The sequence below is a fragment of the Ictidomys tridecemlineatus genome, chromosome 2 (genome assembly GCF_052094955.1).
Source record: "Ictidomys tridecemlineatus isolate mIctTri1 chromosome 2, mIctTri1.hap1, whole genome shotgun sequence".
Taxonomy (NCBI): Eukaryota; Metazoa; Chordata; class Mammalia; order Rodentia; family Sciuridae; genus Ictidomys; species Ictidomys tridecemlineatus.
The window spans coordinates 4,733,238-4,756,965 of record NC_135478.1 but is presented as its reverse complement, the minus strand read 5'-3'; the positions used below and the strand labels follow the sequence as shown (position 1 = coordinate 4,756,965).

The 23,728-nt window shown below is 55.3% G+C and overlaps 1 protein-coding gene across 14 annotated transcripts; it reads right to left on the bottom strand.

The window, feature by feature from the left end:
• Positions 1-416: 416 nt before the first annotated feature.
• Pnpla6 (patatin like domain 6, lysophospholipase) lies at positions 417-23,671 on the bottom strand. 14 transcript variants are annotated; one of them, XM_078034866.1, is made up of 37 exons: positions 23,535-23,671; positions 23,179-23,327; positions 22,992-23,083; positions 22,421-22,566; positions 22,247-22,315; positions 21,827-21,914; positions 21,611-21,693; positions 21,354-21,451; positions 18,907-19,047; positions 18,653-18,812; positions 18,290-18,370; positions 17,973-18,101; positions 17,623-17,703; positions 17,379-17,541; positions 16,979-17,062; positions 16,457-16,566; positions 16,151-16,318; positions 15,972-16,049; positions 10,433-10,638; positions 9,824-9,955; positions 9,608-9,731; positions 9,133-9,246; positions 8,862-8,937; positions 7,434-7,577; positions 7,161-7,224; positions 6,708-6,876; positions 6,373-6,555; positions 6,141-6,259; positions 5,786-5,942; positions 5,323-5,439; positions 5,170-5,239; positions 4,608-4,724; positions 2,541-2,842; positions 1,645-1,761; positions 1,360-1,456; positions 1,165-1,274; positions 417-698 (listed from the first exon to the last, which is right to left on the bottom strand). In XM_078034866.1, exons 4-37 carry the CDS (start codon positions 22,442-22,444, stop codon positions 624-626), a joined length of 4,050 nt encoding a protein of 1,349 aa, XP_077890992.1. In that variant the 5' UTR covers positions 22,445-22,566; positions 22,992-23,083; positions 23,179-23,327; positions 23,535-23,671; the 3' UTR covers positions 417-623. The 14 variants fall into 14 exon arrangements, 13 of the variants coding, with proteins under 13 accessions (XP_077890992.1, XP_077891011.1, XP_021586622.1 ...); XM_078034885.1 differs by having other exon boundaries at positions 22,421-22,479; XM_021730947.3 differs by lacking the exon at positions 23,179-23,327 and having other exon boundaries at positions 23,535-23,665.
• Between the last annotated feature and the right edge of the window lie 57 nt (positions 23,672-23,728).

Below are 23,728 nucleotides of genomic sequence, written 5' to 3'. Positions count from 1 at the left end.
AGAGGACAGTTCTTGAGCCCTGTGTCTGTACCTCTGTGTCTCTGTGTGCCCGGGAGGTGACACCCAGCTGCAGGGAGGTGAGCAGCTCTCCGCCACCAGGCCCTCCCTCACCTTAGGCCTGAAGCAACGGAGCCAGCCAGCTGTGGGCTGAGGCCTCTGAACCCATGAGCCAAGAGCCTTTCTTCCTCAGTTACTTGTCACAGCAACGAAATACTGCCTGACCCAGGGGGGCAGAGGCCACAGAAACCTAGCAGGGACAGGGTGGGGTGTGTGCGAGAGGGGTCCCAAAGAGCCTTGGAACCTGGTGGGTGCAGGGAAGCATCCGCAGAGTGGTGGGAGGACAGGCTCCAGGCCAGTCCAGACCCCTGGGCACGAGGGTGGGTGAGGTGCCTCCCAGACCCAAAGACGGCATGAGGTCACTTCCAAGAGGTGAGTTTACTGGGGGGACACAGTCAGTTGAGGGTCATCAGTGCAGCACTGCCCTCCCCTTGGGGCAGGGCAAGTCAGTCCAGTGTGAAGGCCCTGGGGCACCCAGGAGTGTCACAGGCATAGCAGCAGGAGGGGGCGCCAGCTCCCCAGGCCAACCCCAGCCAGGTCCGGAGCACGGGACCCTGGGGACGTCCTCAAGTGTCTGCAGCTGAGCTGGGAGGCTCCTGGGGCAGGAAGCGCCGGTGCCGGAGGGCTGTCTTCTCCTCCTCCTGTGGGGACAGGTCACACGGCCATGTCATCCACTACAGGACCTGATACCTGGGGCCGCTGAGTGCAAGTCAGCATGCCATTCAGGGTGAGGGACACCCAGCTTGAGGCATCTCCATGCCAGCCCTAACTTGAGTTACCCACCCCCTCAAAGCTTTCACCCCAGGGCTTATGTGGCTCCACAGAAGCCCCAAGATCCTGAGGGTCATCACTGTCCAGCAAGATGACACTGACACTTCATGCTGCACCCGCTGCCTCTCCTCCACGTCTGTGATCCAGCGAAGGCTACTCAGCAGGGCTTCCCAAGTGTGAAGCCCCACAATGTCACCCAACATGTGGCATTCCCAGCCCAGACCTCGTGTCTGCGGCCGAACAGGAGGCCCCTGGGACAGACAGCACCCACCCCCCACGTCTCGGGCCCCTCAGCCCCGTGCGGGCCTGGCCTGGGCGCGGGCCGCGGGCTCTCACCATCTCCGAGGCAGTGCTGGGGCTCGCGCCCTCGGGGGAGCCGCCTTCGTCCCTGGAGCAGTCGGGGCCCGCGTCCTCCTCGTACTCCGTCAGGCAGTCCGACTCCTCCCCTGGACCGCGGAGTGGGCGCAGGTGAGCCGAGACCCAGGGTCTGCCGTCTCCAGCCAGCCCGCCCCGGGGTCCCCGAGCCCTCACCGTCAGCACAGCCGTCGGAGACGTAGCTGGTGGGGGGCTCAATCCGCGACACGATCTCCGCCAAGTCAGTGAAGCCAGAGCTTGGGAAGGCCAGCACCTGTGGGCGGCCCTGGTGAGCCTCTGGGAGTGGGGTCCGCGGGCCTGGGGCTCACAGGGGACCCCGGGACAGAGCTCTCAGGAGCCAGTGCATGTTGAGGGGCTCAGGGAAACCAAGGGAGGCACTGAGTCACTTGTGGTCTGGGGGAGAGCCAGAGGAGCCCTAAGGGGAGAGGGTCACAGGCTCACGTCGGCACGGCGGCTCTCGTTGAGGTCTGTAGAGCGCCGGTCTGTTAGCATCTTCTCGATGACATCGCCCCGGCTCCAGCCTCCAAACACGGCCTTCCCGTACTGGTAGCCCACATCCTGCAGGAAGCAAGGGGCTGGGGCCACGCCTGCCACCCCTCTGAGTATCCCCATTCTGCCCGCCTCTTCTCTGGCCCCTCAAGTGCCTCATGCTCTGGGAAGTGGGCATCTGAGGTTAAACCTATTTCAGAGTCAGCCATCTGGAGCACACTGGCCCCTCATGGCCCGTCTGTGCCCCCACCCAGCATTACCAACCTCTCCACTTATTTTCCCCTCAGTCCCATACAGTGTGCAAGGTACCAAATGACCCAGGAGGGTGCGAGCAAAAATATCTCCAGGTCTGCAAATATGCAGGACATCTGTGGATGTCACCCTCCCCTGTGCCCAAAGCAGGCATCACTAATCCATCACAGCATATGTTCCCTGAGAGCCCAGAAAGGATATCAGACATTTTTACTCAGGGCCTCTGGTCACCATCCAATAGTTAATTCCAGTCGGCAGGGGCTGTGACATATTTCAGGGTCAACGGCATATGATACACACTGCTTATCCCTTTCCCACACCTGTGGCAGGCATTACTAATTGATCACCACTCACATTCCCACCCACACAGAAATGGCATTAGAAATCACTACAGTGCTTCAGGCAGGGCAGCTGGCACATAACAAGAAACTTAGCTCAAACACAGAACATGCTCAGCCATACTCCTGGGTACAACCACTGCAGACATCACTAATCCATCTGTGATCTCTTTCCCACAGGTTCCAGACAGAGCCCTAGAATCCTTCCCCTCACACTGGTCTCATGCCCAGCAGGCAAGAGTCTCTCCACCGGCTCACATAGATCTGGTCGAATTTCCCGAAGTCCATGGTCTTGAAGCAGTCAATGGGTGGGCGCAGGTACTCGCAGTAGGAGCTGGACTTGACGACCTCAAGCTGCCGCACACAGGACACATACGCCAGGCGGGACTGGATCTCTGCCATGTCTGGAACCTTCACCTTGTCTGCCCAGGGGTTCAGCCGCTTCCACAGCAGCCACCAGCCAGACAGGCTGTCCCCATAGGTACTGAGGTCTGTCTCGTCCTGGCTCCCCACGTCGATGGCGATGACTGTTTTGGCACCCATGCTGCGGGCGATGTCCGCTGTGGGGCCGGGGAGTCAGCAGGCTGCTCCCCACCAGGGCCCAGGGCAGGGATGTTCAACCCAGTCCCCCAAACACCATGCAAATGGTCATGCAAAAGGTCATGCAAACGACATGCAAGTGGCATGGAAATGCAAGGTGAGGGATGAGGGAGGGTGAGGGCCGGGAGGATGGTGACGTCTGTGCCCCTGGGAAGGCCCCCAAATGGGGCTGGGGCACAAAGACATGTCCTATGGCTACACCCAGCCCAAGAAGACACTGAGTCTCCATCAGACTTTGCACGTTTCTCCTGTGAGCTCACAGTGCTGGGCAGGTGTGTCGCATCCACACGAGGTGCCTGCCTCTGGGTGTACCTGCCTCTCTGTAGCCATGCCTAGGCCTGCCTATGTTTGGGTCCACGCGTGCCAGCCCCCCTGTATATGTGTGCTAAGGCAGTGGGTAGTCTGTAGAGTGCATCCACAGTGGTGGCAGGAGTGCATGCGGAGCCCGCAAAGAGCCACCGGAAAAATAACCCAGCTCTGTGGGCCACCATCTCTGACCCAATGATCCAACCCTGCTGCTGTGGCACAGAGAACAGGTGAACAACTGGGCATGGCTATCCCAATACAATGTCCACCTACAACATACAGCACTGGCCTAGGGGCTGCAGTTTGCTAGCTCTGGGTCTGTGGGACTGCGAGCCTAAGTGTGGCCAATTCAGGTCTACCTGCACATCATATTCCAGGGCCATGAGATTTTACATGTGGGAATGGTTACTGGGCATTGAACCCATGGTGCTTGAGTGCTGAACTACACCCCTAGCCCTTTTTATTTTTGAGACAGGGTCTTACTGAGTTGCCCATGCTGGCCTTGAATTTGTGATCCTCTTGCCTTAGCCTCGAGTTAGATAGGATTACAGGTGTGGCCACTGCACCTGGCCCAAGGGTGTGAAACTTCTTTGGTGCTAGGGATTGAACCCAGAGGTGCTTAACCACTGAGCCACACCCTCATCTTCCTTTTATATTTTACTTAGAGGGTTTTACTAAGTTGCTTAGGGACTCGCTAAGTTGCTGAGGTTAGCTTTGAACTTGGGATCCTCCTGCCTCAGCCTCCCAAATTGCTGGGATTACAGGCCCCTGCCCATGCCCAGCGAGGGGTGTGAACTTTCTAAATTGTACACCTGTCTGCCTCTCATTTGTACTCATAAAGTCAGTGTGTGTGAAAGAACACTTAACCTGGTCATGTAGGTTCCTAGTTCTATCCACACATGTACACACATGCACGCTGGATGGCGCATGCTGGATGAAGGTGACTACCCTGGCATGTGCAGATAAATGCCATTTCATCCATGCATGTGTTTATCTGTGCACATGTCTGTGCAAACATGTGCGTGCTATCTACCACATGAACGCATAGAGAACACATGGGCACATATACCTGGTGTGCATGTGTAAGAGTCTTGTTCCCTGCTATGTGTCATGTATTTGTGCATAAATCTGTTCCTTGTGTGTGTGCCTCCACTTATGTCTAACACAACACACAAGCACACAGATGTACCATGTGTGTGGCTGCACACACTGCTATTCATGGGCACATCAGCTATCTGCTCGTGTCTCTGTGTGGGCTCGTGTCTCTGTGTGGGCTCGTGTCTCTGTATGGGCTCATGTATCTACACCTTGTGGGATTGAGTGTGTCCTCTCTGAGCCCACCTCACACTCCTGCCTGCTCAGGTCTGCAAGTGCGTGTGCCAGCGAGTGCGTGTGCAGTGCATGCAGGCAGCCACTTGCCTGGCAGGTTGTTGATGTAGCCGCCGTCCATGAGCAGGTGCCCATCCTTCGGGTCGCACAGCGGGGGCAGGTAGCCTGAGAGCGTCATGCTGGCACGCACATACCGCCACAGGGAGCCTGCCCATTGGGACACACAGACACAGACACGCACAGACACGCTCAGACACGCTCGGAGGCCCGGCCAGCCCCGTGGGCTCGCTGACCTGGCACGTTGTTAACGTAGCACCCGTCCACCAGCAGGTGCCCGTCCTTGGGGTCGCAGAGTGGGGGCAGGTAGGGGCAGTAGGAGGCACTGGCTCGGACGTAACGCCAAACGCAGCCTGTGGGGACGGCGGGAGGGGGTGAGGTGCCCGGCAAGCCTGCTGGCTCCCCACCCCTGAAGATGGACATACCTGGGGCCTCCGGGGCATTAGTGGGTGGTGGTTAGTGGTCGGTGGCTGGGCCAGGGTGGACGGTCACTCGTGTTAACAACGTCCCAGACGCTCAGCTGCCCTCCCTTAAGTACCCCCCATTCCCACACGGCCACAGCCGTTTTAGCAGGGCCAGGTGGGACATGACCCACCATCTTTGTGGACACGCATGGCTGAGGCGGTGATGTCTGTGGTCACGTTGAAGTACGGCAGCCACAGGTCCTATGGGGACAAGGACCAAGGTAGGGAAGGGGAGGGGACACCCGCAGGGAGGGCGGCAGGGTGGGGCGCGAGGGTCAGTGTACCTCAATCTGCTTATCTTGGAAGACACGGTGGATGCTGCGGTTAAAGGCCGAACCGGTGAACATGGAGGTGACGGGGTACGTGAGGTCCAACACGGGCTCCAGCACTGAAGTCATGCTCTAGGGGCCAAACGGGAGTCTCTTGGGGTCACAATGGGATCAGGAGTCAGGGGTGAGCCAGGAGCATACAGGGATGGTGACATAGTTACCCCTGACCACTAACAAAGTGGTCACTAAGGGTCTGGATTGCTCTAGCCTGGGGATGGGAACTAGGGTTGCTAGCCAAGAAGTCACAGAGGGGTCACAAGGTCCCAGAGGTATCTCTATATAGGGTCCAGGCAGTGTCCACAAATTAAACCAGGCAGGGTCACTGAGCCTGGAAACCCCCTCCCTACCCATGTCAAGTTATGGGGGAATCACAGGTCTCAGTGTTCCTGGATATAACAACCCTCACCCCAGTACACACCTTGGCCCATTCCCGGGCTCGTTGCTTAGTGCGGCTGGCACTGCGCTCCTCTGCGTACAGAGCCCCAATGAAGGAGCCGATGGATGTGCCACCCACAAGGTCAACTGGTACTCCTGCCTCCTCTAGTGCCTTCAGCACCCCAATATGTGAGCAGCCTCTGCAGGGGAGGAGGGGGCAGCTGGAGATCCGCTGGGCAGTGCCCTCAGAAGCTCCCCAGATCCCAACTGCCCCATAGCCAAGCAGCTTCTACCCCTGGGGTTCCCCAGGGACTAAACTCCGCTCCTCAGGCGCCTAGCCCCACCCAACGAAGCCTATGCACAGGCCCCGCCTCTGGAGCTAGCTCCCCGCCACTCACCTGGCTCCACCCCCGCCCAATACCAGGGCAATGGTGTTTCCTGTGAGCACCCGCGCCAACCGGGAGAAGTCGCTGTGCCGGTCTGCTCGCTTGGAGAAAACCTTCTCATAGAGCTCATGCTAGGACAGAGGATTAGAGAATGGCAGCCATGGTCAGGGGCATGGGGAAGGCACAACCCCGCCCCAGCCCCCAACCCCGTCCCCAGAGGCCATGCTCCGCCTAGGGCCCTTACCAGCTTGGCAGGGCTGCGGCGGGAGAAGAGTCGGCGCGGACAGCGCAGATGCAGGTGCCCCGAGCACCAGCTGCGCATGTTGAGCCACTCCACCGTGCGCGTGGGGCCGGAGCCCTCCTCACGGTGCAGCAGCACAAGCTGCTTGAGGGCTCGCACTGCAGTGTTCTCAAGCATCTGTTCCAGCTGCGGAACAGGGAGAACGGAAGGTCACCTTTTTCCCCACTTCTGCCCAGCCCAGCCTGGGTCCCTAGACACCAAGTCACATAGGTGCACGTGGCCTACAGGAGGGCAGGGATGGGGTCCTGGTCTGGGGTTACTGAGTATGGCTTGCAGACCTGGCCGAGAGTGGGCTCCTGGTCGCCCAGGCCCACAATGAGAATACAGTCAGCCTGACGCAGGCAGCGCACGGTCCAGGGCGTCAGTGAAGCGTCTGTCTGGTAGAGCACTATGCGGTGCGCATCCTCCTGCTGCGCCAGCCACCCTGACAGGCGGAACTCTTGGATGCTAGGATGGGATGGCAGAGGGTCATCTTGGGACTGTCTGGGGTCATGAACCCTCCCCTCTCACAGATCCCATGGCTCCACTGCTGGGGAGAACTTAGACACCCGGGCCCCCACAATGGAAGTTCACACCTTAGACTGGGATCCACCCCACTGTCTCCCAAATGACTCATGGGTAGGCTGCATGCTCCTTGATTCAAAGCCTCCAACCAGACCAGAGTCTGAGGCTCCAGACATGTCCCTCACCCTCTTGGTTCTCCTCTGCAATGCCCCCCACCCTCAACGCACCTATCCAGCGCAGAGGCTCCCAGGCGTGCCCGGATGATGTCACTGTTGAGGAGGAGTGTGGGACCTAAGGGTAGGTGAGGAAAGAAGGTTAGGAACCTTAGTCAACAGGCTGGAGCCTCTCCCGGGAGAGAGCACCTGTCACTCAGCATGTGGCCCGGGGCCTGTCCCCACACACTCACCCAGTACCCAGCCCATATTCACTGCACACAGCACAGACCGGCCGGCCCCCGTGACTCCCAGCCTGCTTCGCCCACACCCCTTCCCCTCACTGACCAATGGCTTGCAGAGCGTGCTGGAGCTCCAGTGTGAAGGCCATCATGGGCACCTCAGCACACACAGGCAGGACGGCCACCGTAGACAGGTTGCTGGCTGGGTTGGTGAGTTCCGAGTGTGGGGGGACACCCAGCCCGGAGCCTGCTGAGAACCCAATAGACGAGGTTTGCCATGCAATCTGCGTCTGGAGAGATGGACCTCCTTCTCCATCCTCCCCGTCTACTCCAGGCTGCAGCCCTCCTCCCAGGCTGCGCCACGCCCTGACACCACCACACTGCAGGCCAGGGCGCCAGGCCTGGCCCACACCTTCACCCACCTCTCTGGTTAAAGCTTGGGCACCTAACCTCCACTTTAGGCAGTAATCTCTTCAATGGGACCATTGCATGACTCTACAACTACTCAGATTCACTGGGGGTGTGTAGAACTGCCCTTTCCCCACCCCATTCTGACCTGGACTCCTGCATCCAAACACAAAACCATGAGGAATAAACACACCTTTACCAGACCTTCCCGCCCAGCTTCCCCACCAACATCTGGCACCGAGCCAGCAGCCCCCATTTCTTGCCCAGACCTCACCCACTGCCTCCTCGCTGCTCAGCTCTCCCCTTCTGTGACAGCCTTAAGGTCCAATGCCCTTCAAGGTTCCACACCCCTATGTGACTTGCCCCACCCCATCTCTCCCTTCAGTCAGTCTCCTCCCAGCAGCACTTCAAAGTCACCAAGCCCTATGCACTTCACCTTCCAAGTTCTTTCCCATATCTGGGCCCTGTCTTCAGAGAAGCCTCCCTCTCTCTCCCTCCAGAAGTCAGGCGGCATCATGGTCCCATCTTGCTTTTTCACTGTACTTGTTGGCTCCTGACATCTGTTCTTTCTCTTAATTTTAACGTTATGTCTTTCGTGCCACCATGGCCCCTATCCTCCCAAGGGGGGCCCAATGACAGGGCTGAGGGGGAACTGGGTTGCCATAATGTAGAACCTTAGGCCCACATTTTGGCACAGCGCATTCTCCCAAGTATTCAGTTCACAGAAACCACAGGCTAGGACGGCAGTGCGCCAGGAACTTCAGCAACCACCTCCTAGCACACGCTGAGCCCTATACGCCATCGCACGGGCTCCACCGCCGTCACATCCTACGACCCCCTTCCTAGAATGGTCAGGATGCGGACTCCATTCCAGGGGCAGATTCATTGCTTAAGACTCTGCCTGGAGCGCTACGGACATTTAGGAGTCCATAAGAAGCGTCCGGGGTCCAGGGCTCGGTTTCCCAGCATGCACAGGCATCCGAGCTCCAAGCCCCAACAAGCATCGGTTCTCAGACTCCACTTCTGGTGTCAACCCCACAAGATTTACGCACTGAATGCCACTTCCCAGCATGCCCTGGGCGCCGAACTACATCCCCCAACATAGCCCAGCAGGGTCTGCTCTCACCTGGGAAGGGTCCTTGCAGCTGCTGCAAATTCCCTAGGATTTTCTGGCTTAACAGGTGGATAAGGCGAGTTACAACCTGGGGGTGTGGAGACCAGGGATCCAGTGAAACCAGAGAGTGACCACGCGGGCCCCATTCTTCCCATTTCTATTGGGGTGTCTGGAGTTCCCGTTACCTGGGTCCCACCCCAAGACCCCCACCCTCAGAAGCCCTGCTTTAGGTCCCACCATCTAGGGCCTCCACTCCCATCTTCCTGCCCACAAGGGGCCACACCTGCGGGTACCGACGTTTGATGTGGCCCAAGGTGCCCTCTGGGAGCTTGGCCAGCTCTGTGTCGCGCACTGCGTGCACCGTCGTGGCTCTCGGCTGCCGGGTCAGCGCCTCAACCTGCGGGCCATGTGCATGACTGGGGCTGCCTGAGTCAGGAGGCCCGGGAAGGGGAGGGGAGGGGAAGCCAAGCACAGGCACCCGGGGCCTCACTACCCTACCCATAGGGTCCCCCAACATGGAAGCGGAGTGAATCTTGTCTCGCCCACAACACATAGTGCTCCGGAGATAGGGACAGGACAGAGATTAGATTAGATTAGATTAGTCTTCTGACTCTGGCTCTGAAGGTACACTGAGAGTGGAGTACGTCAAACTCCTCCCGTGAGGTGGGGAAGGGGTGACTGCCAACAGAGATTAGGGATGAGGGGTACTGGGAGGCCTGGACTAGGAGAGTGCAGGTCAGGGATGGGGCCTTGCTCACCACTCCGATGAGGTCCCCACGGCCATACTCCCCCACCAGCTCCTTCTTGCCGCTGCCACGCTGGATGACGCTGCGCAGCCGCCCATTGAGCACTATGTAGGTGCAGTCAGAGCGGTCACCCTGCCTGGGGTGGGGATGAGAGGGGTGGGTCAGGGAAGGTCGGGGCCTTGGCGTAGGCAGGCCCTGAGTGGAGAGGGGGAAGCTGCGGTGCTACACCTGTACAACGCTCGTCCGGCCTCCACCGCCGTCCAGTCTATGGCAAAGTCCATCTGGCGCACAAAGGGCGACATCCTCGCGGCCACCGTGTGCGCAGCGCTCAGCACCACACTGGGCTGTGCACGCATGATCCTGCGGGCAACAGGAGGGTGTGCATGGGCTGGGGCCCCCTGAAACACCTCAGAGGGAGTGGAGAAAGTGGGTGACAGCTTGGGGGTCAAACAGGAAGGGTTCAAAATTATTTTATTTTCAGTGGTACTGCAAATTGAACCCAGGGCCACTGAGCCACATCCCCAACCCTTTGGTAGTTTATTTTTTGAGACAGGGTCTTGTTAAGTTGCTTAGGGCCTCCCTAAGTGGCTAAGGCTGGCTTTAAAATTGAAATCCCCCTGCCTCAGCTTCCAGAAACACTGGGATTACAGGTGCACACCACCATGCCCAGTTACAAAATTACTTTAAAAGGGCCCTGAGAGGCCAGATCTGGGAGCTCCCTTCTGCCCCTCTGGGACTAGGGTGGACAGATGAGGTCTTTGCTTCTCCCACTACTGAGAGGAGTTGGGTTGGGTTGGTCCCAGCGCTCTGCCCACCCAACCCTGGGCCCAGTCGTACTCATAAAAGTCGGACTTGGAGATGCGCAGGAAGGTGCAGTCTCGCTGGGCACGCAGTGTGAAGATGAGGGGTTCCCCGGTGAGCACCGCCAGCTGCCCCACCAGCTCCCCTGGCTGTGCCACGAACAGACACACGTCCTCCGCCTTGTCGATCATGCGCTGGTATACATGCAGGCAGCCCCAAAGCACGAAGTGCAGGCTCACATCCTGTGGGACAGGGGCTGGGAGATGAGCACAGACCCAGCCAGCCACAGCACTCCCTCCCCAAATCCAGGCCAGTGCACCCAGGGAAGATGAAAGAAGGATATGTTGGGAAGAAAAAATAAAAGGAGGGAATATACTAGATATGAGCAACAGTCTTCCCCTGGTATCCACCTGTAATTAGTTCTGGCACCTGTAATTAGATACCAGAATCCACGATGCTCAGCTGAGTTTCCTATACAAAATGGTAGATGTAGTTCCATCTACCCTGCACACATCATCCCATAGACCTCAGTCATCTCTAGATGACTTATAATAGCTAATACAATGTAAATGCCTGCCGTGTAAGTGGTTGTTACACTGTATTGTTTAGAATACAAGCACAAGAAAGGTCTGCACATGGTCCATACAGACAACTATCATAGGCCTATCTACATTTTTATCCTGGTTGGCCAAATCCACAAATGTAGAACCTACAGGTAGCACGACTATCTGCCTGAATCAGCACTTGACAGACATTGCCAACGGATCACCGAACTCAATCTACATTTAAGCTCATTAATTATTTTCTAAACAGTGGGAGGCTGTAAAAGCTACATAGGGAAGGCTGGGGATGCAGCTCTAAAGTAGAGTGCTTGCCTGGCATGCACAAGGCTGAGTCAGATCCCCAGCACAGAAAATTGTATTTGTGTGTGTGTGTGTGTATGTAAGTGTATACATACACATACACACACACACAACTCAATAATAATTAAAAAAAACATAATCTGTGGGCTGGGGGTGTGGCTCAGTGATAGAGTGTTCTATGTTAAACATGTGTGAGACCTTGGGTTCCATTCCTGGCACTGCAAAAAAAAAAAAGATTCATAATTTTAAAATAGGCAAAAGCTAGGAAGAGTCTTCTCTAAACAAGCTATTCAAATAGCTTATGAACACATGAAAAGTGGATCAAAATCACAAATTAGGAAAATGCAAAATAAAACCATAGTGAGATATCACCTCATACCCAGTATGATAGCCAGAATCAGAAAGTGTTAGGATGTGAAGAATTTGGAATCCTCAGCACTGCTGGTGGGGATGTGAGTGGCGCAGGTGCTGGGGCAAACAGTCTGGCAAAAGTTAAAAACAGTCTCCCAAAGCTAAAGATAGAGTGGCCATATGAGCCAGCAATTTAACTCTCGGTATGAAACTGGGCAAAATGAAATTGTATGTCCATGCAGAAACCTCTCCATCAGCTTCACAGCCGCATTTCCACCAAAGCCGGAAAGTGGAAACTGTTCGTCAACAGGCAAGTGGACAACCAGCACTCCACCCATAGAATGGCTCATTCAGCCAAAAGCAGTGAAGCTCTGACACACGCCACAGCATGGGGGAATCCCGAAAATGCCACACTCAACAAAAGGAGCCTGACACAAAAGGCCACACATTGCATGACTCCATTTTACATGAAATGTCCAGAACAGGCAAATCTAGAGAAAGTAAACTGGCCGCACAATTCTGTATTAAAAACAAACAAACAGTTAAGAGGTGTTTTTTTTGGGGGGGGGGTAGGGTTAGGGTTGGGGGTGTTGAACCCAGGGGCCTTCTACCACTTAACTACATACCTATTTTTTTTTTTGACAGGATTATACTAAGTTGCTGAGGCTGGTCTTGAACTTGCAATCCTACCTCAGTCTCTGGAGTTGCTGGGATTGCAGGTGTGCATCCTTACTCCCGGGTGTTTGGGGGTTTGTTTTTGTACTGGATATAGACCCCAGGGCCTCCTGAATGCCAGACAGAGTTTGGAGCAAGTACTCTACCACTGAGCTCCACCTTAGCCCTAAAGTTTGCCCTTTAAATTGCATGGGAGGTGCATTACAGCTGACTAACACAACCCCCGCCCCTCAATAAAAGTCCTCTTTGCTCCTCTGCAGTTATTGCCCTTGATCCCTGCTGGTTTCCTTTTGTTTCTTCTCCCTACACTACGCTGGAAAAACTTTTTTCCATTTTAATTTTTTGGGGAGGAACCTGGATCTCCCACATGCTGGGCAAGCATTAACCACAGGACGTTCACACAAGCTGTTCTCTGCCTAGAACGACCTTTCCTGCAGTTAAGCAGTTAACTGCTCTTCATCATTTCTCCTTAGCTTGGAGTCCTGAGAGAGGCGCCATCCTAGAAATAGGGGTGAATCCTTAGTTCCTAGAACATCTCCTTTGTAGCAACCAGCCTGAGGATTTTACGAGGGTCTGGGTGATGCTTTGAGTCATGTGTCAGAACTGCAGCTTCCCCTAAGGCGGAGTTCACACTGGTTTTCCCAGCCTCTTGTCCAGTAGGCAGCACAAGGTGTGGGACACAGCAGCTGCTCAGTAAACACAGGTTTCTCTTTCCTAGCATCAGCCTGACCAGCCAGACACCTCCTCTTTCCACCCCTTTAAAAATCAGGAATTGAAATTGCCCTGAGAAGGAAAGATCCTACCCTACCTACCATGCCACCCTGTCTGGCACCCAACAAAGCTCCACCTGCCACAACATTCAGGGGTCCTTGGGTAGGACACAGCCCAGGAGTATACACACATACCTGCCTGCTAGAACCTTCAATGACAGAATTCCAGACCCGGATATACACAGGCACTACCAACAATAGGCTACCACTTGTCAACACACAGAAGTATGTTATGTGCCTGTTTAGATCTCAGAAAGCTGGTTATGCTAACAGTGTTCACAAGGAGCCTCTAAAAACCCGTTTGACCACAGATCCCATTTGCAATACAGGCTGAGTATCTCTTATCCGAGATGCTTAGGACCAGAAGTGCTCTAGATTTCATTTTTTTTTCTGGATTTAGATATTTAATACATAATTAAATATATTAGGGATTGGACCCAAGTTTAAGCACGAGATTCACTTGTTTCTTACACACGTAAGGTAATTTTATGTGCTATTTCTAAGTTATCTGTCTTGACTACAGATCTTCCAGTGAGGCCAGATGTGATATTTTTACTTGTAGTGTCAGATTAGGACTAAAAAGCTATGGATTTTGAAGCACTCTGGGCTTTAGATTTTTCAGGTTAAGGATGTCAACCTGTGTAGAAGCAAATTTTTGCCACATGCACGTTAGACACAGCACTAGTATCCAGGATATATAAAGAACTAAAAAAACACCAAAACAAAAAAAACAAAAACAAACAACCGGATCAATAAATGGGCTTTAGAGAAATGAAAATCAAAACTACTCTTTTAAGATTTTTATCTCATGCCAGTCAGAATGGCAGCTATCAAGAGTATAAACAACAATAAGTGTTGGTGAGGATGTGGGGAGAAAGGCGCACTCATACACTGCTGGTGAGACTGCAAATTGGTGCAACCAATCTGGAAAGCAGTATGGAGATTCCTTAGAAAACTTGGAATGGAACCACAAATTGACCCCGCTATCCCACTCCTAGGTCTATACCCAAAGGACTTAAATCAGCATACTACAGGGACACAGCCACATCAATGTTCATAGCAGCTGAGTTCACAATAGCTAAACTATGGAACCAACCTAGATGCCCTTCAATAGATGAATAGTTAAAAAAAACTGTTGTATATATACGTAGTGGAATATTACTCAGCATTAAAAGAGAATAAAATTATGTCATTTGCAGGTAAATCGATGGAGCTGAAGAATATCATGCTAAGTGAAGTAAGCCAATCCCAAAAAAACCAAAGTTTGAATATTCTCTCTAATAAGTGGATGATGATCCATATTGGAGGGGGGCTGGGAAAAATGGAGGAACTGTGATTGGGCAAAGGGGAGGGAGGGAAACGGAGGGAGCATGGGTGCAGGATAGATGGTGGAATGAGATGGACATCATTACCCTAGGTACATGTATGACTGCACAGAAGGCGTGACACTACATTGTGTACAACCACAGAAAGGAAAAGTTGTGCTGCAATTGTGTACAATGAATCAAAATGCATTCTGCTGTCCTATATACCTAATTAGAATAAGCAAATAAATACTTTTTAAAAATTAAAAATAAAAACACCTGTATAGAGGTTCCATGAAACCATGTGCAGCTGGCTTCCCCACACCAGTGGGGTCACCTGGAGTGGATACTCCCTTATGCTGGCCTGGTGTTCTTGCATCCCAGGCATCTACTCACTGGCAACCCAATGTACCACCCATGTCATGACAATCCAAAGTCTCTTGCCACTAGCAAACGACCCCTCAGGGCAAAGTCTCATCTAGTTGAGAATGGCTGGTCTGAAGTTTTGGAGGGAGGAGGACAGAATGGTCTCTAACAAAGCCTAGAAGACCTAAGCAGGCCTTGGGATTGCAGACCTGCATGGTCTCTTGAGGGCCAGGACAGGGCTGGGTTAACTTCAACAGTGTCCCAGATAAGCAGGGCCTGGGGCCCTGCACTGCCTCAGCCTGTCCCCCAGGGACTGGGAACAGTGGGCTCAGGCCTTACTCAACATCCTCTTGGCAAAGGGGCTCACCCTATGATGAGCAGCTCCAGAAGTCAGCAAGACTGCCCTACCAAGTGCCAGAACCCCAGCCAGCCAACAGGGGACTGACCACCTCTCTCACCCAGAGGTGGTATTGGGGTATCAACACCTTGGTCATGTCACTTGAAGTGTTACCCTAGCTACCCTTTTCCCCACCACTGTGAGTTGCTGCTAAACTTTCACTCCCTTTCCTGTGTTTCTCGTAAACCTTGCACATCTCTGAACACTGTTTCTGCTTATTACTCCCATTCCGCAGACTGAGGAAGCTGAGAACCTTCTAGATCACTTGCCTAATATCATACAGGGAGCTGGGACAGAGTTGGGGTTTCAACTCTGTGCAACTCAGAACCTCCTCCTCCGCACCTCCTGACCATGAGATCATGGACAGGTGGGCTCCCCTTGGTGGGTCTCGGTTTCCTGGGACACAGTGTGGAGGGGTGAATAGGATACACTTTCCCACACCTCCTGGTGCTTCCAGGAGACCCTGGAACCCACCCCTGGGGCTGGCTCATGGTTTCCAGGTGCTGATTGCAAATCACACCCCTTGATTGAGTACCTATTGCAGCAGGGATCAGGGCTGGAAGCAGACAAGATGACGGGGTGCACTGTAGCATCCCACAGAGAACACAGGCCGTAGAAGAGCCAGGGCAGGTGGGAGAGATCTGGGGGCTGGGGCCCCAGGAGAAAGGCCCTGGGGACTGGAGGTGAAGTGCTGCTGGGTCCAGAGGACATAGTGTAGGGGAGGAGGTAAAGATCACAGGATGAGGGTCTACCCCATGGAGTGAGGTGTCAGTCATCACATCAAAGGTCAGGGATCAGATCAGAGGGAGTGCTGGGGGTGCGTGGGTAGAGGTCAGGGCTCAGTCTCACCTGGTCCCCCTGGCGGGCAATGACGGTGCCAGCTTTGGCGTGATGCAGCAAAACTCGGCTATTGAGGAGGGAGGGGTCCTGGGGAAGGAGAAGGGTTGAGAGGGGCACAGTCAAGCCTCCCCTCCCACCACCAGTCCCAGACCCCCCCACCCCCCCCACCCCCCGCCCCAGCCACCTACCTCAATCCGCATCAGCTTGGCCAGTTCCCGCTTTGCCGCTTCAAAGATGCTGCTTGTCTGGCGGCCCTGGTAGGGCCCGAAGGGGCAGCCACCGCTGGCTGACTCGTCCTCACAGTAGCTGTACTCACAGGCGCCCGCTGGCTGCTCCCGGGGCTCCTGAGTTGGGGTCTGCATAGGGCAGGGCCCGTCACCTCTGCTGTGCCCTCCCCAGCCTCCCTCCTTGGGGGACGACACCCTTGGTCAGGCCAGACCCAGGCCAGGGTCCCAGAAAGAAACTGCGGGGCAGAGAGAGGAGCAGGGCCCTACCCGAGCAGGGGCTGCCTGGGGCCCCCCAGAGGCCTCTTCTTGCAGGGACACAGAGATCCGGCCACGTTCATATGCCATGTCGAAGTCAGAGCGGGGGCCGCCCTGCAAGCCTGAGTGAACGGGGGACAGAAGAAACGTAAAGACACGGCTGGGTGCGGCTCGACGGTGGACACTGCCCCAGCATGTGTGAGGCCCTGGGTTCCACCCCCATGCCACAAAACAAACAAATAAACAAACAAACTCAAGAGTGACCACAGCCACCTTCTAAGACCAACCCCAAGTCCATGTGGACGGCCACAGCCATGGCCGATATGACTAATCGGTGGCAGACATGACTTCTCTGCCTCCGCACCCTTCTCAGCACAGCTGGCAGAATGTCATCCCAGTGAACACCCAGAACGAAGGCACCCAAGGAAACACTGTCACATCCCGAGCCCACAGGTTAGTGCTGGAGGCAGCCCTGCCTGAATTCGAATCCACAAGCTCAGTGCCTCACCCCACACGGAGTCCCCAGCTCCAAACCTGAGATGTCCACTGGCATGGAGATGCAGCGACTCAGCAGAGGGGCTGGGGGTGCTTCCAAGGATGTGGGCTTCGTGGGGTCCCCTGGGGGAGACCTGTGATCAGACCCCGGCCATTGGAGCCCCTGGGTCCAGAGCGAGGATTAGGAGGGGGGCCTGCAGAGGGGTCAGCTGGGAGTCCCTAGGGACTGGGGTAATAGGAAAAGTGACCCCAATGAGTCCTTGAGGCTGAGGTTGGGGATTCCTGACCAGACAGAAGTCAGACCTAGGTACCCAGCTAAGGGGTTCCTGGGGGAATGGAAAGGTTCACGTCGAATCTGCAGGACTCAGTAAAGAACTGGGAGCTGAGGCAGGAGATTAGACTGGGCTGGCCTTCAGTCCCTGGGGGTCACCGTGGGTACCTATAGGTCCAGGCAGTGAGGACCCAGTGGGGTCAGGCGGCCGGCCAGGGGTCTCCCGTGGCTCCTCGGTAGCTGATGTGCTGATCATCCTCTTGGAGCCACGCACTGGGCTGGTGCGGCTTGGGAGGCCAGGGCTAGGGAACAGGCGTAAGGGCTGGATCTCCTGTCGGGACAGACAGCGGCTTATGGCATGTCCCAGGAGTCCCATCCTGCACCCGACCCACTGTGCTCCTTCTCAACTCACGTGACTGAAGAGCTCATTGGTCAGACCCAGGTAGTTGTGAAGCGCCAGGAAGGTGACTCTCTGCAGTCTTACCATGATGATCTGTAGGATGTGAGGGGTGGGGCCAGCAGCTGGGTCATGGGTGGGGCCAGAGAGGGGAGGGGATGGGCCAGGCAGTTAAGGAGGAGTCAGCAGCTGGAGAGGTCTGCTGCCCAGGAGTGATAACCACAGTGTAAGCGCAGCAGCTCCAGGCCTGCTGGCTGCCGGCTGCTGAGCTGCGCCCCACTGATGCCTGGGACCAGCTAGGGTGGAGGTTAGTGCGCGAAGTGGGGCCCCTGGGGTGTGTGGAGGGAGACTAAAGGCCTGCTGACCTGCACCACTCGCACCAAGCTCTCGGGGTACTTGGTGAAGACGGCAGAGAAGGCCTCCACAGGCAGCCGAAGCACGGTGGAGTCACGGGCTGCCCGGGCAGACACGGTCCGCTGGGGATGCTGGTGACCCTAGGGCGGGAGCAGGCATCAGGAGAGACAAGGTCAAGGGTTGGGAGCCATCTCACCGTTCCCTCAATCCTTCCAGCCAGTGCTTTCAGGAACCACCAGCAGCAAGCATGGGGCCAATGAGAGACGGGAGTCCTCACAACCAGCCTCCCTCCCAGTCCCAATCCCGCTGCCCACGAACAGTCACTCACAGTGATGACATCCAGGATGCTCAGGAGGCTGTTGACACTGTCTCCAGGGACCACTTCCTTCACGACACACTCCTTCCCATCCTGAGACACAGGGACCACTGACCACAGGTGGCCTCCCCTGGTAACTGGCATCCCACCCCTGACCACACCACTGGCCCCCTCTGCCCCTACCCCAGTCATCATGAGGCCCCTCCCTGAACACACCAGACCTCCTGGCCAGCACTGTCACAGATCACCCCGAAGGGCCTCCCATTCCCCATTCCCTCCCTAAGATGACCACCTCTGCGGACCAACAGTAGTGCCTGACCCCAGGGTCAATCTCCAGTACCCAGCTTCCCGTGGTGGCCCGGGCGTCCCACTCACAGGCCCTGGCAGGCAGAGCTCCAGCAGCCCATCCTGCACCACGTAGATGCTGGCATCCGGCTGGCCTGGCCGAAAGACATAGTCCCCCTGGCCGAGCCGCTGGAAGACCATGTGCCGGCACAGCTCCAGGAAGAGTGGCTTCTCAAAGTGGCCCAGCACCCTGTTGGATGGGTGGTAGAGGCAGGGAGACATAGAGGGTCAGACAGTCCCAGTGCTGCAGGCCCCTCCCACACCACCCTCGCCCCAACACTGACCGGACATTCTTGAGCATGTATAGCACCTCGGAGGGCAGGTGGGAGTTGGCCAGGTCACCCTCAGTCAGGTCAGCCTCCAGCACTGCGGGCGGGGGCTCCTTCCGCTGAAGTGTTGGTGTCTCCTTCTGGATACGCAGGATCCTGGTAGGAGGACAGGGTGAAGTGGGGAGCAGAGAGAGGGCTCAGGCAGACCTAAGGCCCTGAGAGAGCCCTTCCTAGGGTTCACATGGAGCGCACTCTGGCCCACTGTCCAAATTAGGCCCGTCACCTATTTCTGTAAATGAAGTTTTGTTTGCACACAGCCACATTCGTTCATTCACAAATCTACGGCAGCTTTCACGCTACAATAGCAGAGCTGAATAACTGGGACAAAGATTGAATGTGGCTTGCAAAGCCTAAAAGGCTTATTACCTGGTCCTTTACAGAAAAAATGTGTGAACCCTGATATCAAGCCCTGACACTGTCCTTCTACTAGTCATAAGTCCCTAAAATGGACCCTCTAGTTCTCCTGGCAGACCTTGACATAGCTTCCAAAACATGGGCAGACCTAAGAAAGAAGGTCTGTTTGTCACAAGAGCCCTGAAATTTTGTTTCCAATAGCCACAGAGTAGATTCCCAAAACAGTCTTCCTAGCTTGAGCATGCCTCTGAGGTTGCTTCTGTTACATAAGACTCCAGATACAGTCTCCATATTCTCTGTAAAGATCCTTCAGGTTAAAAAAAAAAGAAAAGAGGGGCTGGGGTGGAAGCTCAGCGGTAAAGTGCTTGCCTTGCATGCGTGAGGAACTGGGTTCGGTCTTCAGCACCACAAAAAATAAACAAAATAAAGATATTTTGTCCATCTACAACTAAAAAAATATTTTTAGTGGCTCAGTGGTAGAGCGCTTGCCTAGCATGTGTGAGGCACTGGGTTCGATCCTCAACACCACATGTAAACAAATAAATAAATAAAGGTCCATCAATAACTAATAAAACATTTAAAATATATATATATTTTTAAAATAAGGGAGAAAAGAAAAAAAAGAATCAAAAGATAAAAGTTTCCTAAGATACCCCTTCTTTTCGGGTCTCAGGGACCCTGAAACAGCCTCTCTGAGGCCACAGAGATCCCTGGGATAGTCTTCATGACACATGGAGAATACAGATACAGCACCTCTCATCACGCAAGAGGGTCCTTCTCCACAAATTGCAGTTTCTGCTGTGATAGCCCTTCTCCTAGCACAAGATCCCTGAGACAGATTCTCTAGAATCAGCAGACCCATGAGTTAAACTCAGGGATGTAGAGAAATCTGAATACAGTAATTCTTCTGACAAAAGAGATCTTGAACTAGCCCTTTCTCAGGTCACAGAGTTCTGGGATAGCCCTTTGACAGTCATTAAGACATTAGGGTAAACTGGGCACGGTGATACATGTCTGTAATCCCAGTGACCAGGGGGACTGACACAGGAGGATTTCAAATTCAAGGTTAGCCTCAGCAACTTAGCAAGACTCTTAGCAACTTAGTGAGACCCTGACTCAAAGTTTTTTTAAAAAAATAATAATAAAAATAAAAAGTATTGGGGATGTAGTTCAGTGATTAAGTACCCCTGGATTTAATCCTCAGCACCAAAAAAAAAAAAAAAAAAAAAAAAAAAATCAGGGTTGCTCCTGAAGGGTGTGCAGTCAGGGGATACAACCCTCATGATGTAGAGAAACCTGATATTAGACTCTCTACTGATCCTGGAAAACTTGGATAGCCCTTCTCAAATCATAGGAAGCCTTGCGATGCTATGGCTGGTCATATTGAGTCCTGGGATGACCCCCTGGTGTGAAGGACCCCATGATGCCAGGACCCCCAAAGCCAGCTCCCAACTTAAAAATATATCTGGAAGAGCCTTCTCAGACACTTTGAGATAGCCCTTTGATACTTAAGGGGCCCCTTCCTATAATTCTAGTGAAAGAAGTTTTTGAGATAGTCTTCCGAGAAGAAAAATTCCCAAAACAGCCTCCTTAGTGTCGGAAACTCGGAAACTCGAGGCAGATGACAAGAGATGCCTTGTGATGTATAATGACTGCGGAGATTTTTCTAACCCCTGGAGAATGGAAGCTAGGGGTGGTTCCTCTAGCAGATGACAGAAAGTTTTGAGGTCGACTGCAATAAGCCTTCTAGTATGGGGAGACTTCAGGTGTGGATCCCTAAAAACATGGCAAATAGCCTTCAGAGGTAGCCCTGTGGTTAGGGGAACACCGCTGAGATAGCCTCAAGAACAGAGACCCCACACACACGTGTGATAAACAAGAGCTCTGACATGACCTCTCAGAAGAGAGCCCCGGGATGTCCCTCCTATGTGGGAAGATTCCCAAGACAGTCCACGGGGCTCGGCGAACCTGATATCTACACTTTGGTGTACACAGCACTCAAAAGGCCCCTGAGACAGCCCCCAGGCACACACCCAAGACAGTCTTACTTCTTGGCAATGTTGAGCATCTTAAGTTTCTTCTTCATACGGGGACGGGAAGTGGTGGAGACAGAGGCGTCCACCAGGGAGGAAGTGGATTGTGACACCTGGGAGAATTAAGGGGAGGACGGGTCAACTGAGAAGAGGGGAGCCAGATCCAGGAGCCCTGAACCAAGACGGGTAAGGGTGTCCACTAACAAGTGTAAACAGGGAAAAGGCAGGGCCCCTGTGTGGTCAGCGCCGGCCTCAGGGGGTCCTGGACTCACCTTCCGCATAATCTTCCGGCCATAGAAAAGCACTTTGTCCCTCTTCCGGAACCGATACCGGGGGCCTTCGGGGGCTGGGGTTTCTGGGGATAGGAAGGGAGAGGGGCGCTCTGAGCTCTGCGCAGACTCCAGCAACTCCACCTCTCCGGCTTCGGAGACCCGGGCTTTTCGGCGCCCCATCCCACAGTCCTCCCAGAGGGGCCCTCGGGGTCTCACTCGGCACTCGCAGCCTCCGCACCACCAGGAGGATGAGCACGGCCGTGACCAGCACCGCCACTCCGGCCCCGATCATCACGCCCAGCACCTGTGGGACGAACGGCACTGGCTGCGCACCGCATGTCCGTCCGGCCGGGCCCTCCTCGGAGGGGGCAAGGACGTCCCGGGTCTCATCCCACTTCGCCTCCGCCCCCGAGGAAGTCGTATTCAGCCCGTGACTCGCTGTCCCCATCTGCAGAATGGGCCAGCGCAGCTCCCTCCCCGGGGGCGCGACTCTTTCCTGCGGCTCCGCGGCTCGCGGTGCACGCCGGGAAACGTAGTTCCGCCCGAACAGACAAGTTCTCGTTATCGCGGGACCGCGATGGCGCACGCTGAGCACGCTGGGAGTTGTAGTCCCTTCACAACCCCACACCCCCTTACCATTCCAGTTTGCAGCGGGGCCTCCATTGACTGCTTCAGGCTGGGCAGCAAGTCTGAGAGCCCAGAGTCCTGGGGAATCAAGGAGCAGAAGGAACCCGCGCAAGTCGTCAACCTGAACCTGCCCCTCCCCTGCCTCAGCCCCGCCCTTTGCCTGAGGCCCCGCCCCCTAGGTACCTCCGGCTCGGGTGGCTTCTCCATTCACTTAGGGTTGAGTGGAAGCGGCTGGAGGGGCGCTGGGGAACGGAGGGATAGGGTAAACTGACCTCCCGACCGGGCCAGGGAGCGAGGCGGGTCTCGGTTTCTTTCCTGGCTCCCTTCACCTACGAGTAGGGCCAATCAGACGCCCCGCCTGTCCAACCCCACCCCGAGGCCAAAGGGTAGCCCGGCACGGTCAGCAGCCCGCAGGCAGGTCCCGCCCGGCATGGCCCCTTCCGGCTGGTGGCCCTTATACCGGCGTCTCTACCCTCTGCAAGATTGATCAGTCTCGACCCCGGTCCCTTAGGCTGCATCCCTCCTTCGTACTCCCTACGAAAATCGGATGTTTCACCCCAGGAAACCGGAGCCCTCAAGCTACGGGGTTGAGAGGTCGGCTGGACACTTGGCTCTTGGCCTAAGCCTGTCCCCGGAAGGACCCAGGACCTGGGGCGTGAGGGAATACGGTCGGAGGCTCCCATGGAAGGGGTCCTGGGGGTGGGTTGGCCTCGAAAGGTGCTAATGGTTTACGCTAGGGTCTACTGTCACGTACCCGAGAAGTTATGGGGTCGGTGGCGGTGCGGAGCATCACTGGGGCTCTGGGAATGAAACCGGCGCCATTGCTGGGAGGCGTAACCAGGGACGCTGGGATTATTGGGGGAGCAATGGAAAGTTACTGCGAGATTCTGAGGAATCCAAGACTACTAATGGGAAAACCGGGAGCTGGGTGGGTACGTTACTGGGGGCCTGGAAGGACGCTCCTCGGAAGATACAGAGTAATACTTGAATCTTATTGGGACTTTCCGGGGACGTTGAAGGTGTTTCTGGCGCCGACACCGACAGAATGTTAGTAGGAAATCACGGGAATCATCGGGCCCTGAGACGTTACCTGGAAAATTCCTAAGTGTCTACTGTCCTTCCACCCCAGGCGCACCTGGCTACGGTGCGGAAACATCCGCAAGGAACTAGGAGGATGGGAGCAATAGAAAGTCGGGAACTACCGGGACTCTTAACAGGACAGAACCTGGGAAAGCCAAAGCTCTCTAACCATACTCAAAGGGGACGTCCCTACTGGGCCGATGGAACCCGGACTCACCCAGGGGCCGCAACCGGGATCCACTCGGCGCCACCGCTAGCTTTCCGCCCGGCTCTGCTCACGCGGCCCCTTTAAATTATTCGCCTTAGGGCTAGCGCCAGCCCCGCCCCACGCCTCGCTAGGAAGGTCTGGCCTAGCGGGCCGGGCGGAGTCTGGCGGCGCCTTAAAGGGATAGAGGACCCTTTACCGCTGGG